General features: G+C 32.0%; 1 protein-coding gene across 1 annotated transcript; it reads right to left on the bottom strand.

Annotated features, from left to right (window-relative positions):
• Positions 1 to 14,560: 14,560 nt before the first annotated feature.
• Positions 14,561 to 16,315, bottom strand: LOC120086255 (anthocyanidin 3-O-glucosyltransferase 2-like). Its single transcript, XM_039042803.1, has one exon. It carries the CDS (start codon positions 16,142 to 16,144, stop codon positions 14,732 to 14,734), a length of 1,413 nt encoding a protein of 470 aa, XP_038898731.1. The 5' UTR covers positions 16,145 to 16,315; the 3' UTR covers positions 14,561 to 14,731.
• Positions 16,316 to 16,669: the final 354 nt, after the last annotated feature.

Raw genomic sequence — 16,669 nt, 5'->3', positions numbered from 1 at the left:
AGGAGGTGAAGACTTTCTGAAACGTGGAGTTAGCACTGATTAAAAGTTTTTTGGCAGTATTATCAGTCTGAAGAAGCGATTTGGAAACATGAAGATGAGACAAGAACTAAGTATCATGAGCCTTTAAGGACTTGAACTTTCGAGGACGAAAGTTTCTTAAGGAGGGAAGAATGTAACATCCCGAATTTTAAGAAAATTTAAGTTAATTATCTAAAATTATTGAGTTTAAATTTCCCTTACATTTGAAAAATTGAGATTAAATTGAAATAATTGAAAAACTCTTATTGGTTAAATTGAATTTAATTGATTAGATATTCGAACGGATTATCTTGAAAATATTGGATTTTGCTTCCCTTTGATTTTGGATTTTAGGGCCAACTAAAAAAAATTAAAAGAGATAATTAATTTCATGTGAGTTTGAATTGATTTAAATATTGTAAGGATTTAATTTGTATCAAATTGGTGTATCTTATGCCCTTTAATTTTGGTTTTTGAAGCCTAAATTAAGATAATTTGAAAAGTTAATTGATTTATAAATTTAATAGAATCTTCGGAGATTTTGGAGATATTGTGGTAAAATATTTTATTTATCTTTTCAAAATTTGAAAAAAAATAAAAGAATTGAGATTTTTTCGAAATTAAATGAGAGTGGAAAGATGCCAAAAATTGGGGAGAAAGCAATTCGATTTTTCAGCGATAGCTTCCACAAAATTATCGATTTCCAGTGTTTGAACCGTTGGATCGTGCTCAAATTTGCTCAGTCTGTTTGAGACATGTAGAGTTTTGTTTTGAACGGTTGGATCGTTGTTTGTAGCTTTGGTTTATTCGTAATCATTGCTGAATAAAATCTATAAAACTAAAAATTTCTCTTCTCTCCCACTCTCGCAAACCCTCCTCATGCAAGACTCTCGCTACCAGCCGCTAGCCTAAATAATTTATGTGTCCGACAGCAACACCGGCTGCCTACCTATAGTATCCACGAGTTGACGTGTCATCTACCCCACTGCCCGATCTTTGCCGGAATCTTGAGAAAAACCTTGGGTAAGACTTATTTTCCTTATAATTTGGGAGGTGAAATTCACCCATTTGATTTTGGGTTAAATTAGTAACCTCTCTTTGGTGTGAAATTTAGATTCAAGATTTGGAAATTTTGAGGCATTGACCATCAAGTTAGAGACTATTTTGTTTTGCAAAAAATTGATGAAGATCGGTAAGTTTGGTAAGTTGTTGGATGGTTATTCTTTTGGATTGAGAGTATTAGTGGAAAATTAAGTTATTGATTTTTTGATTTAATTCTTGATCAGATTGGCTAATTTAATAAAGTTTTGGAATTTGTCTTAGACCAAGCCACAACTTTAGGTTGATTCAAGTATGCTAAAGAAGTTCCAAGGAGATTTTGTTTTGCGTTTTTTTACCAAGTTGAGGTAAGTGATACTATTACCGGTGCCTTCGTTCCAGACGACCTAGATTAGACCTATAAAGTTACTTAGTGGATTCTAGAGCATGATTTTGTTTGTCATTATGTTTTCCTTGTTGCATGGCAGTTATAAGTATTATGAGCATGTTCAAATTTCTAATCAGTTATGATATTATGTATGTGATGCATGAATAGACCAGTAGAGCGGTTTATTGTCTCGCCTTGACACATGTTATTATTATATTTGACGGTGTGCCTACGGGCCGCTAGACATGCGTGAACCGACAGGTTTACGTTCATGTTATTATCATATTTGACGGTGTGCCTACGGGCCGCTAGACATACATGAGCCGACAGGTTTACGTTCATGTTACTTTTATTTTCATGTTTCATGTTTGACGGCGAGCCTACGGGCCACTAGACATGCGTGAGTCGATGGGTTCACGTTCATGTTATTATCATGTTTGACAGTGTGCCTACTGGCCGCAAGACATGCGTTTCAAGGCAAGATAATATGTCTTTTGGTTTTCCTTTCATCATCAAAAACCGATGTAGCTATATGAGCCACGGGCTATTTTTCTTTGCTCGTGGATGCATAGCCTGATCCCGGTAATGAGATCACTTACTATGTATTTTATACTCAACCTTTCTTAATTTATGTTTTTCAAGTAATGATAAGAACGGACTGGCAGGTGACGAGAGTGACCTGTGATCGTGCCATATGGGACATGTAAATCGCTTCCGCTTAGTTTACGTTTTTAAGCTATTTAAAATTTTTTATTTGAAACTCAATGTTGGTCAAAATTTTATTTGTTTAAGTTTTTTTTTCTTCATTATTTTAGGGGCTTTGAACAAAGGTTTTTCTTATTTGTTATTTATTTTGGATAATTGTCTTTATTATTTTAATGAAAATTTATTTTCCTCTATGATCAAATGTTTTGAATGTAAATGTATAATTATGAGTAACGATCCTTATTAGAGTACTCAAAAGGTCGGATCGTTACATTGACATTCTTTGTTTCTTACGAAAAGGGGGAAAAAGAAGAAAAAAGGAAACACTCAGCACTGAAATTTTTGTTGCCATATTGAATTACTAGGTAAAGTTTGATTCATGGTGGGAAAGGGAACTTGATGTAGTTATTGGGAAAGCCTTTTGCTTTAAACTTTTTTTATTTGTGCTATGTTCGCCATTTCTCCTATTTTTCTTGTTAGAGATAAGCCAGTGTACTTGTAGTGTTTACTAGTAGGTATTGAATGGTTGGTTAGCTATTTTATTTTAAACCGACATTGTACACCCCCTTCAATGTCAGTTTGAAACCGACATCAAAGACAATCGACATTAAAAACCTTTTATAGTACTATCTTTAATGTCGGTTGACAACCGACATTAAAACCCATAATTCTTGTAGTGTATATTTGAAAATATTTTCAACAATTTTACCATCTAAAACAATTTTCCTTTATATTATGATAATTTATTTCAGATTAATCGTCTATTTATGTAAATGCCCAATGGATCTCTAGGTTTTCTAGTATTTATTGTTATTTTCAATGACATTATAGTGAGGAAAGCCCCTAATCAAAGACAGCATCCATTTCTTTATATCTTCTTCTCTCTAAAACTTATGATGGTAACAGTGGTATATGAGCATTTTTCAGGAACTTTAAACCTGACTGGCAGCCACAGTTGGTATACTGTCACTGCCGCCCACCTAAACGTCGACAACTTTGGCCGACGTCGTTTCATTTAGTATCTGACAAGGACTTCCACGCCTGTAAGGCCAAAACAAAGGCAGAAAACTCACTCAATGGAGTTCATGGTGTCATTCTCCTTCTTCACCTACTTTTCTTTTGGAGGATTGAAAAAGCTGTATCAATCTAATATGATTTATAAAAATATTTTTTATTAGAAATAAGGGTAATAGACCCTAATACTAATTGTAGGATTAGTATGACAACCATAGAGGGAGAGTGAATAAGACTTCTTTTAAACTAACGAAATATTTTTTCTAATGGGAATCAAATTAAGAAAATTAATATACTTTTTAACTAATAAGTAATTTAAACAAAAATTTCATACAAATAAATTCAATTCAAATTAATCAAAATTAAAACTAACACTTCACCCTATTTAATTATAATAATAAAATCGATATAAATAATGTCAAAATTTAATAGTTGCCAATCAAAATAAATCAATATAAGTAATTAATTTAAATAACAAAAAATGTAATTTATTTCATGTAATAAAATGTAATAACAAAACTTAATTACAGAAAACAAAATTAACAGAGATAGAGAAACTTACAGTGGTTCAGCACAACCCCACCTACATTTACTTTCCAAGCTTTTATGGGATATATTGCTCAAATTTGACTCTTTCCATGGTTTAGAGTCGAACCACCACAATTTTCATTTTTCCGGAGTAAGAACAATCCCAATTCTTTCAATGGTTGAGAATCAAACCATTACAACAACTCTTATTTCGAGATTAAGAACAATCCTTACTCAAGTTAAGAACACACTTGAAAAAACTCTCTAAAATAGTGGATTGGAAAATTTTAAACTCACAACAAATCAATTTTCACGGTACAATATATTTCTCTTAAGAATAATATAAAAAAAATATTGAGAGTTTTGAAAGAATAACAATGATGGCTCCTAGAAAATTGTAGGATTGTAAAAGTGTGAAATTGTTGTGAAAATTTGGGAAAGATAAAGATTTAAAACTACAGGGAAATGGGTGATAATCAAATTTAATTTTGACCATTGGATGCTGGTAGGAAAAACTGAATGGTAAGGATTTAACAGTACCATGTGCTTAATTTTTTTATTATCATTATTATTTAAAAAATTTTAACTCAACTAGGTTAGGATTTTTTTTAAATAATGTTATTTTAATATATATTAACAAAAATAAGGTAGAATTGAAAATATTGACAAAAATAGGTTTTTAAATCGTGTACCCGGTACACAATTACGTCTTAATCGTATACCCGATACACGATTAGCTCTAAATCGTGTACCCGATACACGAGTACCTATTGATCTAGCATGTGCAGACTGTCAATATGACAGTCATGTAGCGTTGACTGAGGTAATCATGTACTCTACCTTAGTCGTGTACCAATACACAACTTCCTTCTCCGTTAAACTGTCGCGCGATTCTTCTTCTTTCTCATCCAAAAGCTTCTTCCTCCGTTTGCTTCCGTCTTCCTCTGTCCAAACATCGTCCAAAAACCTCCAATATATTTGAAAATTTAACCATTTGTCCAAACATCGTCTGAAAACTTCGATCTTCCTCTGTCTTCCTCATTCTCCATTAAACCGTCCGTCTTCCTCCTTCTCCATTAAACTGTCCGTCTTCCTTTCATTTTCTTTGACTGAGGTAAAATTTTTTCCCTACGTTGTTTTCTAATATATAATCTTCATATATATATATATATCATTTTGTTTTCATTTGGATGTGTAGTTTATGAATCCATGATTTATTTTTTGATATATGTTGAACTTAGAAATTAGATTTTGTTGGGCTATTTTTCTGGATATGGGATAAATAGAAATTACTCATGAAGAAACTAGTCAAGTAAAAGAAACAAAGATTAACATGTTAGTTCATCAATATGAAATGTTTAAAATTGATGAAAATGAAGTTATTTCCGATATGTTTATTAGATTTACTAACATTGTCAATGCTTTAGAAGGACTTGGGAAAAATACTCAAATCATGAGAAGAAAAAAAAGAAAAAGGTATAGCTTTAAAGACCATCTCTTTAGAAGTTGACTTTCAAGATGAAGATGATCTTGATGAAGATGATGTTGCCTATCTTTCACGTAAGTATAAGAACTTCATCAAGAGAAAGAAGCAATTCAAGAAGCATCTCTCCAACCAAAAAGAGTCAAAAGGTGAAAAGAGCAAAAAGGATGAGGTAATATGCTATGAATGGCAAAGTAAAGCCGTCTATTAGAACCAACTTGCCTTTTCTCAAATCATCCAAGAAATCCAAGAAGAAAGTAATGGAAACTTATTGACCTGCGATTGGTGATTCATGAAGCATTGTTAGACAAAAGAAAGTAATGAAGCTACTTGTGGATGATAGCGATGAAGGAAAGGGGAGTGATAATGAAGGAGTGGTCAATTTTACTTCATGGCTCATGTGACAAAGAGGATGAACAAATGATGAGGTTTGTTTGAAAGCCTCTAAGAAAAAAAGTGGTACTTGGATAGTGGTGCTCGAGGCACACATGAAGGGAGACCCATCCAAGCTTGTTCTCTCTCTCCAAAAAGGATAGAAAGTCTTGTACCTTTGTGATAACAAGAAAGGTAAAATAATTGGTAAAGTAGTATAGGTAATGAATCTTCTATTTTATTGAAAATGTACTTTTGGTTGATGTTTGAAGCATGATTTACTTAGTATTAGTCAATTGTGTGATAAAGGCTTTTAGAGTTGGTTTCATAAAAAGAATTGCATCATTGAAAAATGCTAGTGATAGAAAAGTTTATATTTGTTTGGAAATAGAGATGAAAATGTTATACTATTGATTTGAATGATTGTCCTATTAATGATAAAATGTTTATCGGCTTTGCATAATGATTCTTGGTTATAGCATAGAAAACTAGGACATGCTAGCATGCACTTAATTTCAAATATTTCCAAGAATTCTTTGGTTAGAGGTCTTCCAAATTTAAATTTAAAAGACAAAGTTTGTGATGCTTGTCAAAATGGGTAAGCAACTAAGTCCTCTTTCAAATCTAAAATGTAATCTTACAACTAGAGCCTTTCAATATTACCATGACTTATTTGACCCTTCTATTAATTTCTAGTTTTGGAGGGAACTTTTATGTCTTTGTGATAGTTGATGATTTTTCAAGATTTTACTTGGGTTTTGATGCTAAAACATAAGGATGATGCTTTGAAAAGATTTTCTAATTTTGCAAAAAGAGTTCAAAATGAAAAGATTTTTATTTTCTTAAAATTAGGAATGATCATGGAGGAGAATTTGATAGCAATGCTTTTGAACTTTTGTGAAGAAAATGATTTTTCTCATAATTTCTCCGCTCCAGAATCCACAACAAAACGGGTATGTAGTTGAGAAAGAAAAATGTACTTTGCAAGAATTTGCTAGATCAATATTGTATTGAGTTATGGTTACCTACATACTTTTGGGTGGAAGCCGTTAACAACGCTTGTTATGTTTTATAGAGTTTTAATTAGACCTTCTTTGGATAAAAATTTCTTATGAAATTTGGCATAACAAAATTTCAAATATTGGGTATTTCAAAGTTTTTTGTTGCAAATGTTTTATTTTGAATAACAAAAGAAAAACTTGGAAATTTGATTCTAAGATGGATGTTTGGTATTTTCCTTGGCTATTCCTCTTATAGTAAAATTTTCAATAAAAGAACTTTAGTAATGAGGAATCTATGCATGTAATATTTGATGAATCTTGCAATGTTATTTCTAATGAGCCATTTATAGTGATGTTTAGAAGGAAATTTTGGAGATTTACTTGTTTAGTGACAAAGACAAGGAAATTGTTTCAAGTAGCAAGAGGTGAGCTTAATTGAAAGAACGAAGTTGATTTTTCATCCATGCCTAAAAAGTGGAGGTATGCTCCTTCCCATCCCAAAGAATTAATTCTTGGTGATCCCGAACAAGGTGTGAAAACTCATTCCTCTCTTAATATGTTTAATCTTTGCTTTTTTTTTCTCAAATTGAACCAAAAGTTTTATAAGATGCCGAAAATGATGAATTTTGGATTTTAGCTATGCAAGAAGAATTTAAATCAATTTGAAAGGAATAAGTTTGGAGTTAGTCCCTAGCCCTCTCATGTTTCTATAATGGAACTAAATAGGTCTTTAGAAATAAAATGGATGAAAATGAAATATCATTAGAAATAAAGTTAGAACTTATAGCTCAAGATTATTGTCAAGAGGAAGGAATAGATTATGAAGAAACTTTTGCACCCGTTGCTAGATTAAGCTATTTAGAAATGTTGCTTGCTTTTGCTTCTTATAAGAATTTAATTTTGTATCAATGGATGTGAAAAGGCATTTTTAAATGGTTCATATCATGAGAGAAGTTTATGTAGAACAACCTCCGGGGTTTGATAAGTTTTGATTTTTCCTAATCATGTATAATAGTTAAAAAGGGCTCTTTATGGCTTAAAACAAACTCAAGAGCTTGTATGATAGTTTAGTATTTCTTGCTTGAGAATGGATTTAAAATGGATAAAATTGATACTACTCTTTTTATTAAGACTAAAGAAAAATGATATGCTTTTAGTACAAATATATTGTGAATGATATTATTTTTTGGTTCTATTAATCCATCTTTGTGTGAAGAATTTTCTAAGTATATGCATAGTGAATTTGAGTATGAGTATGATGGAAGAACTTAGCTTCTTCCTTGGACTCCAAATCAAACAACTCAAGGATGGTATTTTTCATAAAGTCAAGAAAAAATATACAAAAGATTTTTCAAAAGATTAAATTCAAAATGAAAGGTAAAATTGCAAAAACTCCTATGAGACATCCACTAAGCTTGACAAATGATGAAAAAGGTAAAGTGTGTGTGATTAAAAACTTATAAAGGTAATGATTGGAACTTTAACTTTACTTTAACCGTTTAGTAGACCGGGATAATATAATGTTTAGTGTTATGTCTTTTGACTAGATTTTCAATCTTGTCCTAAGAATCACATTTACATCCGTCCTGTTTTAAAAGAATTTTTAATATTTTGCTTGATCTATTTGATTTAGGCTTATGGTATCTAAGAATGTTTCAATTTAATTTGGTAGGATATTCCGATGCAGATTTTGCGTGGTAGTTTACTAAATGAACCGTAAGAATACTGGGGACTTCTCCAATTTCTTGGTAGTTTCCTTAGTTTTCTTGTTTAGTAAAAAAACAAAATTTGATTGTCTATCCACTACGAAGCGGAATATATGCAGTTTGCTAGTTGTTGTGCTCAAAATTTTTTAAGATTGAAACAAACTCTTGTAAATTTGGATTAAAGTTTGATAATGTGCCTATATTTTGTGATAATACTAGTTGCTATTAATTTGCCTATTAAATCCTATAACATCATTCTAAGGACTACATCATATATGATATTAGGCATCACTTATTATGTTAGAGAGCATTGTGCAAAATGATATATTACTCTTGAATTTTGTAGGATCTAATTAATCAATTAGTGTATATTTCAAGCTTTGAAATGAAGAAACTATTTGCAAAAATAGGCTTGAGCTCGGTATTATTCGTTTTTGTGATGCTCTTAATTTTAATTTACTTGTTAAATCTTTTGAAGGATTTTGATAGGGGTAGATATGGAAAAGCATGTATTAAATATTCTTAGGGGGGAGTTGTGCTTAAATTTAACAATGTTCATGTTTTAAGGGAAACATTTATGTAGGTTCTAAATTTTTCTTAATTATTCTTTTTTATGATTCCAAAGGGGGAGAGTTTTAAAAAAATTATGCTATAAATTTGTTTTAATAGATTTTGATTTGTATTAATTAGGGGGGAATTTATTTTTTTGAGGAATTTCAAGAATGATGGTGATAATGTTGATTATTATATGGCTACATATGGTTTACATGTATTTCAAACTAATATTTCTTTGAATGGTTTTGATATAAAAAAGGGGAGATGTTTGACTTTTTGGCCCTTAATCTCAAATTAATTAATTTTAATTAATTAATTAATCAATATTTTGATGATAACAAATTCAATTTTTATTACTGAAATCTTAGTTTGATATGTCCATAGCGTATGAACTCAGAACAAATGATTCCAACACCTCTTGAATCATCAAATCGAGCTAAAACGAGACGATATGACCGAAACAAGTCATAGAGAAAATATCGTGGTGGTTATGACGTGGCATAACCCGCCATCTTTGCATGTTAAGACATGCGGGCAGCTATTGGTTTGAATGGTGGATCATTAAAAGATTAACCTATGATGGAATTTTGAATTTTTGATTGATATTTTAAAATAAAAAAATTTAAAAAGAAAAATAAATTTAATATTATATTAATGTTTGTTGTCTAAGTTTAGTTTTTTACTGTGTATATTTTTAAGTTTGGATTGACTTTAAAGAGAACTGAATTTAAAAAGAAAATAAATTAAAGGAAATATGAAATTTAATATTATTTTATGTTTATGTGTCTAATGGCTAATTTTGAAGCATGGTATGTTTATTTATTTTTTGGATTAATTTAAAAAGAGAAATGAATGTCAAAAGAAAAGGAATTTAATATCTATATTTTGATCTCCACATTGATTTTATTTTTTCAACAAATCCAATGGTCCAAATTATTGTGGTTTTCTAAAAATCTTTTCAATCTCTATATAAACCATCTTCCTCTCCAAATTTTAAACCACAAATTTTACATTTCATTAATCCTCCAAAACTCAAAGTTTCATTGTTGCTTCTCTTTAATTCAATTTTCTTATAATCTTATAATTGAGAGAGTTTATTGTATATGTTGAGCCGAATAAACATTGTTGATGTGCTTAAACTTGTAAATACTATAGTTGAGAGTTTGTATTTGTGTTCTTCAAAAATTCAAAATTTGTAATAGTTTGTTCCTAAACAGTGGAAAGGATCGGGTTTGCTCTGAAAACGTACAAGGAAGACCGGTGGTGTAACGGTTGGGGCTTAATCCGTCGGAAAGCAGTCTGGAAAGATTTATAATTTAAATTCCCAAGAGGGTTTGAGGGAGTGGAGTAGTCGAGTTTGATTCCGAACCATATAAAATTACAGTGTCTTCTTCTCTAACTCTTTTCTTTTTTTTTTGCCAATTAATTAAACAATTTATTGTATGTTTTTAGGTTTGTTCTTAATTTATTTGCTACAAAATTTGATAGAATTAAGTTATCACATTTTTGTTATCTTATTTGTTGCATAAATTGAATTTTTCTTATTATTTATAAAAAGTGTATTAATTAGTTTAATTGGGTTAATTTAGAAAAAAAAAGTTTAATTAAACCTTATTCACCTCTCTAGGGTTGCCATATCGATCCAACAATTTGATCACCGCATTATTCCCTACGTTAAATAGGTAGGTTTTATTGGGGTTGCACAAATCAAATTTATTCAGCTTGATTGGCACCTTATTACTGCTCTAGTTGAGCTTTGGAGACTAGAAACCCACACATTTCACCTGCCTTGTGGAGAATGTACAATTACGCTGTAGGATGTTGTCATATAGTTTGGGTTACGAGTGGACGGGCAACCATTGATAGGTTCACTACAATATGATTGGAAGAATGTTTGTGAAGAACTCTTAGGCATTCTAGCAGATGATTTAAAAGGCTCAAGATTAAGGATCCCTTGGTTGGCGTCCCAGTTTCCAGAATTACCTCCCGATGCCGACGACATCAGTGAATGTAGGTATGTACAAGCAAACATTATGCAACTTATTGGAGGATTTTTGTTCGCTGACAAGTCAAATACTCTAGTGCATCTCATGTTCCTCCTGCTACTGTCTGATTTCGAGCATGCGGGTACGTACTTGTAGGGTGGTGCATGTCTTGCATGGTTGTATAGAGAACTTTGTCAGGCTACCAATGCACAAGTGTTGGACATAGCGGGGCCACTGATACTACAGATATGAGCTTATGATAGATTTTCAATTATAGCACCACAAGTCCAGTTACAGGCCCCAGATCATCGTTCACTTAGTGTCAGGTATTATTTCATTTATAAATTTATTTCATTATCATTTTATGTAAGAATATAAATTAATTATATTTTTTATAATTTTAGATGGAGTGATGTATTAGCTGTCTCTGAACAATTAACAAATATGTTGCTCGTGTACTGAAAAATATTTGACAGACTGATGCACAATCAGGTAACAAATGTAACATTTTGGATGTATATTGTCGTACATTTTGTCAGATTATTTGGACGTCATACACACAGCAGATTTGGTCATCCATACCTAATTATTGTCATGATGGTGAAGACATTTGATTGATCGTTAGCCCTCTTATATGCTTCCATATAGTAGAGTGGCATCATCCAGATCGTGTGTTGAGATAGTTCGGTATGCGACAAACGATACCTTCGTTGTCCTATACACTCTCAGCATTACACCAGATTGATTTGAGAAGTAAGCACGATCAAGACTAGCGTCAAATCCACGTGGAATATATATCCTATTAGCATGAACGGCATGATCGTTGTGCACAGGGAGAATTAAAATATAGGTCAGTTGTATCAGATTACTACTTTTTCTGGTACAATTCAATCACGAGGCGATTTATCACACCTAACAGTGCTTACTATTACTGTATGGTAAGAGACTTAAAATCAGAAATTTTTCATATATATGATATGAATATTGTTTAATATTTTTTTTTTTATTGTACAGAATATTTTTATCAGAGATGTACAACAATATTCAGTGCAGCACAACTTACCAGACTTGGTTCAATGTGTCAGCAAACATTGGTCAACATAAATGGTATTATTTAACAAACAAGACGACTCAATGTTGCTGACACCGATCGAAGACATATTCATCGTAGACGACAACAACGGCGGGGTGAACCTAATTTAGAGGGACACGAAGACAACCCCATGAGAGGTAAGGGCCAGGGGGTCATTTTTTAATTTCATGTAAACTCTTATTTTCAAATTATAAATTAAAGAACTAATTATAAATCTTCTTTAATATCATGACATTTTTTTTAAATATGAGTGCAAAATAATTATATTTTTATTGTAGATTAAAGATATAATTAAGTTTAACAATGATGGAATTTGTGGACTCGTTTCTAAAGTCTTAATATTGTTGTACATCTCCAATTAAAAAATAATAATTAGTCAATCTATTTAAAAAAAAAAAAAAACAAATCGTGGACTAGGTCCACGATTATGGCAATCGTGGATCCGGTCTATGAGTCTCCATGTAACCGGTCAACCAAATCAGCCAACGTGGTGCTGACTGGATTAAATGTTAATCGTGTACCCCGTACACGATTTTGCCACATGACAATCATGTATCCCGTACACGATTTCACTACCATACTTTTGTCAATAATTTCAGTACCCATCTATTTTTAAAAATACTTTCTCATATACCTCATTTTTGTCCATAGTTTGAAAAAATACTATATTTTTTTTAATAAAATCCCTGAAAAAATACTATATTTTTTTAATAAAATCCCTAGGTTAGACACAAACATAATACATATAATAATATTTTATTAAAAAAATCATTTTCTTTTAAAATCCAACAAAAATTAAAAGCTGTGTCACTCCTTCATTACTCCATACTACATCTCCCTTCTAATTGAGCCCAGATTGATAATTTGGCTACCACATCATAAAAAGTATTTTTCCATTACACTTGTTTTTGGTTACATCTTGTTCATTTATGCTCTAATTTAAGTGATTTAAAATGGAGTCATTATTCTGAGATGTATGCAATGGACACTTCACAATATTCAAAATATTGGTAAACTAAATTGAGCGTGTTATGAACAAAACATTAATTAGTTAATTAATTAATTTGATACTAAGGATAAAAAAGTCATCTTCTTCTCATCAACTATTTAATTTTTCCGAACTTTAAAAAATCTTCTTTAAACCGACAATGAAGCTGCACCCAATCTCATGTGTTTCTTTTATTAAAAAAAAATATTTAAAAATCATTTAAAAAAAAAAAAAAGAACAAAAACTATCACGTGCAACCCTATTTTTCTGTATTAGCCTACCATTCACTGTTTATCTCACACTCCCCAATTTCTTTCTAATTCTCCACATTTCGAAATTTAAATAATAATAATAATAATAATAATCCTCTATCCTTGAATATACCACTCTTTTCCCTCACTCCGCTCCCCAATAACTCAATCCCCAATGTCACCTTCCTTTCCAATGAAAATCCTTATTTATGTTTCTATCTGAGTAATTTTTCTTTAGGAAAAATGGGTTGTTTTCAAACTATTTAGAAAAAGGGGTTGAAATTTTATCTTTATTGAAATATGTCTATTGAACAGGTACATTTTAAAATATTGTAATAATATATTGATCGATCCGACTAAATACATCTCTTAAAGGGACTCATTCAATTGATTAAATAAATAAAAAAAATATTAATTGTGCAATGTCAAATCGGTTTGAATGCATCTATTGAGCAGATTTATTCAAACGCCCGTTTACAAGGTTTGCGGGACACCCCCAGACCTCATTGATCGTGATAGAATTTTTTTTATCTTTTTCCATTTCAATTCCTCCTTAAATTTTGTCCATTTTTTCCTTAATTCCTTCATCTTCTTCATCCATTTTCTCCTACCATCTGACAACCACTTTTTTTTTCATCTCCTTCCTATTTTCTACACCAAAGGCAATCGAATATAATTTTTTTTAATTTAATGAATGCATCTCTTCAAGAGACACATTCAATTTAATTATTTTTATTTAATGAACTGAATTTATCTCTTTAAACAACGCATTAAATTTAGACTAGTCAACAAATCATTAAAAAATTGCAGTTGACACATTCCAATATAGACAAGATTCACCCCATTTTTCTTAAATAGTTTGAAAACCTTTTCTTTACCCTAATTAACTTCTAAGACTACCCCATTTTTCCAATTAACCCGTTTTATTTTATAATTTAGATAGCCGTATTCCATTTTTTTAATTTGATAACATACCATTCTTATTGTTGTCTAGTTTTTTTTGAAAATATTTAATAAATTGCAATTTTTAAAAATATTTTTATATTTTTTTTATACAAATATATACAGAAGTTCTTATTTTTTAGTCATAAAATTTTTGAAGTATATTTATTAACCTTTTCAAATTTTTAAACTAGAAAAATAAATAGTCCATTACCTAAAAAATAATAAACAAATAGTCCATTATAACATACACATGACCTATTTAATGCATTCGTAAAGAAACTCATTTGCTAAGCGAAGCAACTAATTGTGTTTTATTTGTGTTCAATTAGTTGATTGAAGATATATTAACTGTTTAACTTCTTTTGAATTCATTTTATTTTTAAAATTAAATTGTTACATTGAATTCTATTCTTAGACTTTTTTTTAAAAAATTTTTATTTAGACCACAATTTAATTTGTATAAACAAAAATACATCAGAAGAATCACATACTTATCAATTACTTAATATTATTTGAATAAAAAGATACATTTAAAAATAATTTTAAAAACAAAGCTGCAATAAAATTTTCACTGCACGAACGTTCATGTTATCTAGTTTCTTAAGTTTCGGATAAATAAGTCCTAAGTTTAAAATTTAAAATCAAAGAAGTAAATTAAAAATCAGTGCGTGTGAATATTATGGACCGCACGATTAATAAAACGGTCAATATCGTTAAAAGAAGATCCACCCTCCATTATTGCCTTCTTACTTTCTTCACTCTTAATCATCACCGCCTTCTTAATCTCCTCTGAATCTTCCATTAACTTTCTAATCCCCGCCTCAATTTTCTCCGACGTCAACCACAACGTCGCCGCCGTTGCCTCCTCCGCCACCATACTATAATCCAACGAAACCTCCACCGCCACTCCCAGCTCTACTGCCATCTCAAACGCATTCAACTGTTGCTCCGCGTACATCGGCCACGTCGCCAGCGTCACACCATTCCACAAACTCTCCAGCACCGAATTCCACCCACAGTGCGACACAAACCCTCCCGTCGCCGGATGTTCCAATATCTCCGCCTGCGGAGCCCACCCCATCACTTTTCCGATTCCGGCCGTCCGATTAATAAACCCCTCCGGCAGAACGCTCTCCGGCGGATCCTGCCGTATGGACCAGATGAATCGCACTCCGGTTCGCTCTAAGGCATCTGCGATTTCTTTGGTTTGAGATTCATTGAAGGTCCCCAATGATCCGAAACAGAGGAACACCACTGACGATGGCGGCTGCTCGTCTAACCACTTCAAAATCGCCTCCTGCTCGGTTTCTTCGATTTGGGTTTTCTTTTTCTTCAGATTCAAAATGGGTCCGACGGTGTACAACGGCGGGAGGTTCTGATTGGCAAACCAGTTAATCGGACCGGATTCGAGCTCAGAAAATGTGTTGACCAGAAACCCACTTACTTCTCTGAACTTGCGAGTGAGACTGTGCGCCCATTCGGTCGTTTCTTTATCGAAAAACATGGTGTAAATCAGTTTCCTCGGAATCGGATTTTTGAAACCCGGGACGGTGAATTCTGTTGCAGAGTTCAGCAATTTGTCCATGTCGTGATTGAATTCGCCGTCGTAGAGTTCTTGGAGATGGAAGAGGAGGGCGAGGAAGGAAGCGCTGGAAGTGTAGAAGAGGTAAGCGGGAACGGAAAATTGTTTGGCGACATCCACCATGGGTATGCAGAACATGTCGATGATGAAGCCGGCGAGCGTAGGGGAGTCCGGCGCGGCGGTGAGATTGGCGACGGCGTCGGCGACATTTTGTTTCTGGGATTCAATGAGGGGTTTGAGGATGGTGGTTTTTTTGGCGTCTTCTGGAATGGGTTGCTCCGGGAGAGTGATGAATCGGAGGCGATCGGTGGTGGCCGAGGAACAAAGAGATTGGATTTGATCGGCGGATCTGGTGGGGAAAGGAACTTTGAAGATGAAAATAGTGATGGAGAGAAAAGGGTGTCGATTTACGAGAAGGTCGGAAAATTGGACGGCGGCGGTGAGGTGGCCGATGATCGGCGTGGGGATGAAGATCAGCTCCACTTTCTTCATTTTCAGTACGTTGACCACAGTACCACTTGTATAGTCGGGGAAGATGGATTTAATTTATAGCAGTTTATAAAAAGAAATTAAAAATGCCCCTTATTATTTTACTAATTAAAGAAACACGTGCTTAAGCACGCGATCTTAAAACTAATTTAAAATATAACGATTTTTATGTACTTAATAAATAAATCATTATCTATTTTTTGTTTGAGTTACCATAAAACTTTTAAGAGTTAAAAAAATGTAGCTTTTTTTGTTTTAACATTTTCATATTATAATTTTCCGCAAAATATTATTTTATATAGTAAAGCATTAAGTAAATTTTTTTGTTATTAACTATTAGAAGAGAATGACAAAAGAGGATTCTATGAAAAAATTAAAGATTAAAAATAGTAAGATAAAAGTCATCAAATCTTGTAATTTTAATTTAAGGTAAATAGCCTAAAAAAAACACTAAAGTAGGTAAAAAGATATTTAGTTTTTGTTTAAAAACCATTTTGTCATAACTAAATATTATTTGAAATTTGTTTT

This window comes from Benincasa hispida, chromosome 9, assembly GCF_009727055.1.
Source record: "Benincasa hispida cultivar B227 chromosome 9, ASM972705v1, whole genome shotgun sequence".
Lineage (NCBI taxonomy): Eukaryota > Viridiplantae > Streptophyta > Magnoliopsida > Cucurbitales > Cucurbitaceae > Benincasa > Benincasa hispida.
The sequence above is the reverse complement of the archived record's forward strand: the minus strand, read 5'-3'. Positions and strand labels throughout refer to the sequence as shown.

Bases quoted from the DNA above. Each gene is read 5' to 3' on its own strand.
- LOC120086255 (XM_039042803.1), bottom strand. From the start codon at position 16,144: ATGAAGAAAGTGGAGCTGATCTTCATCCCCACGCCGATCATCGGCCAC.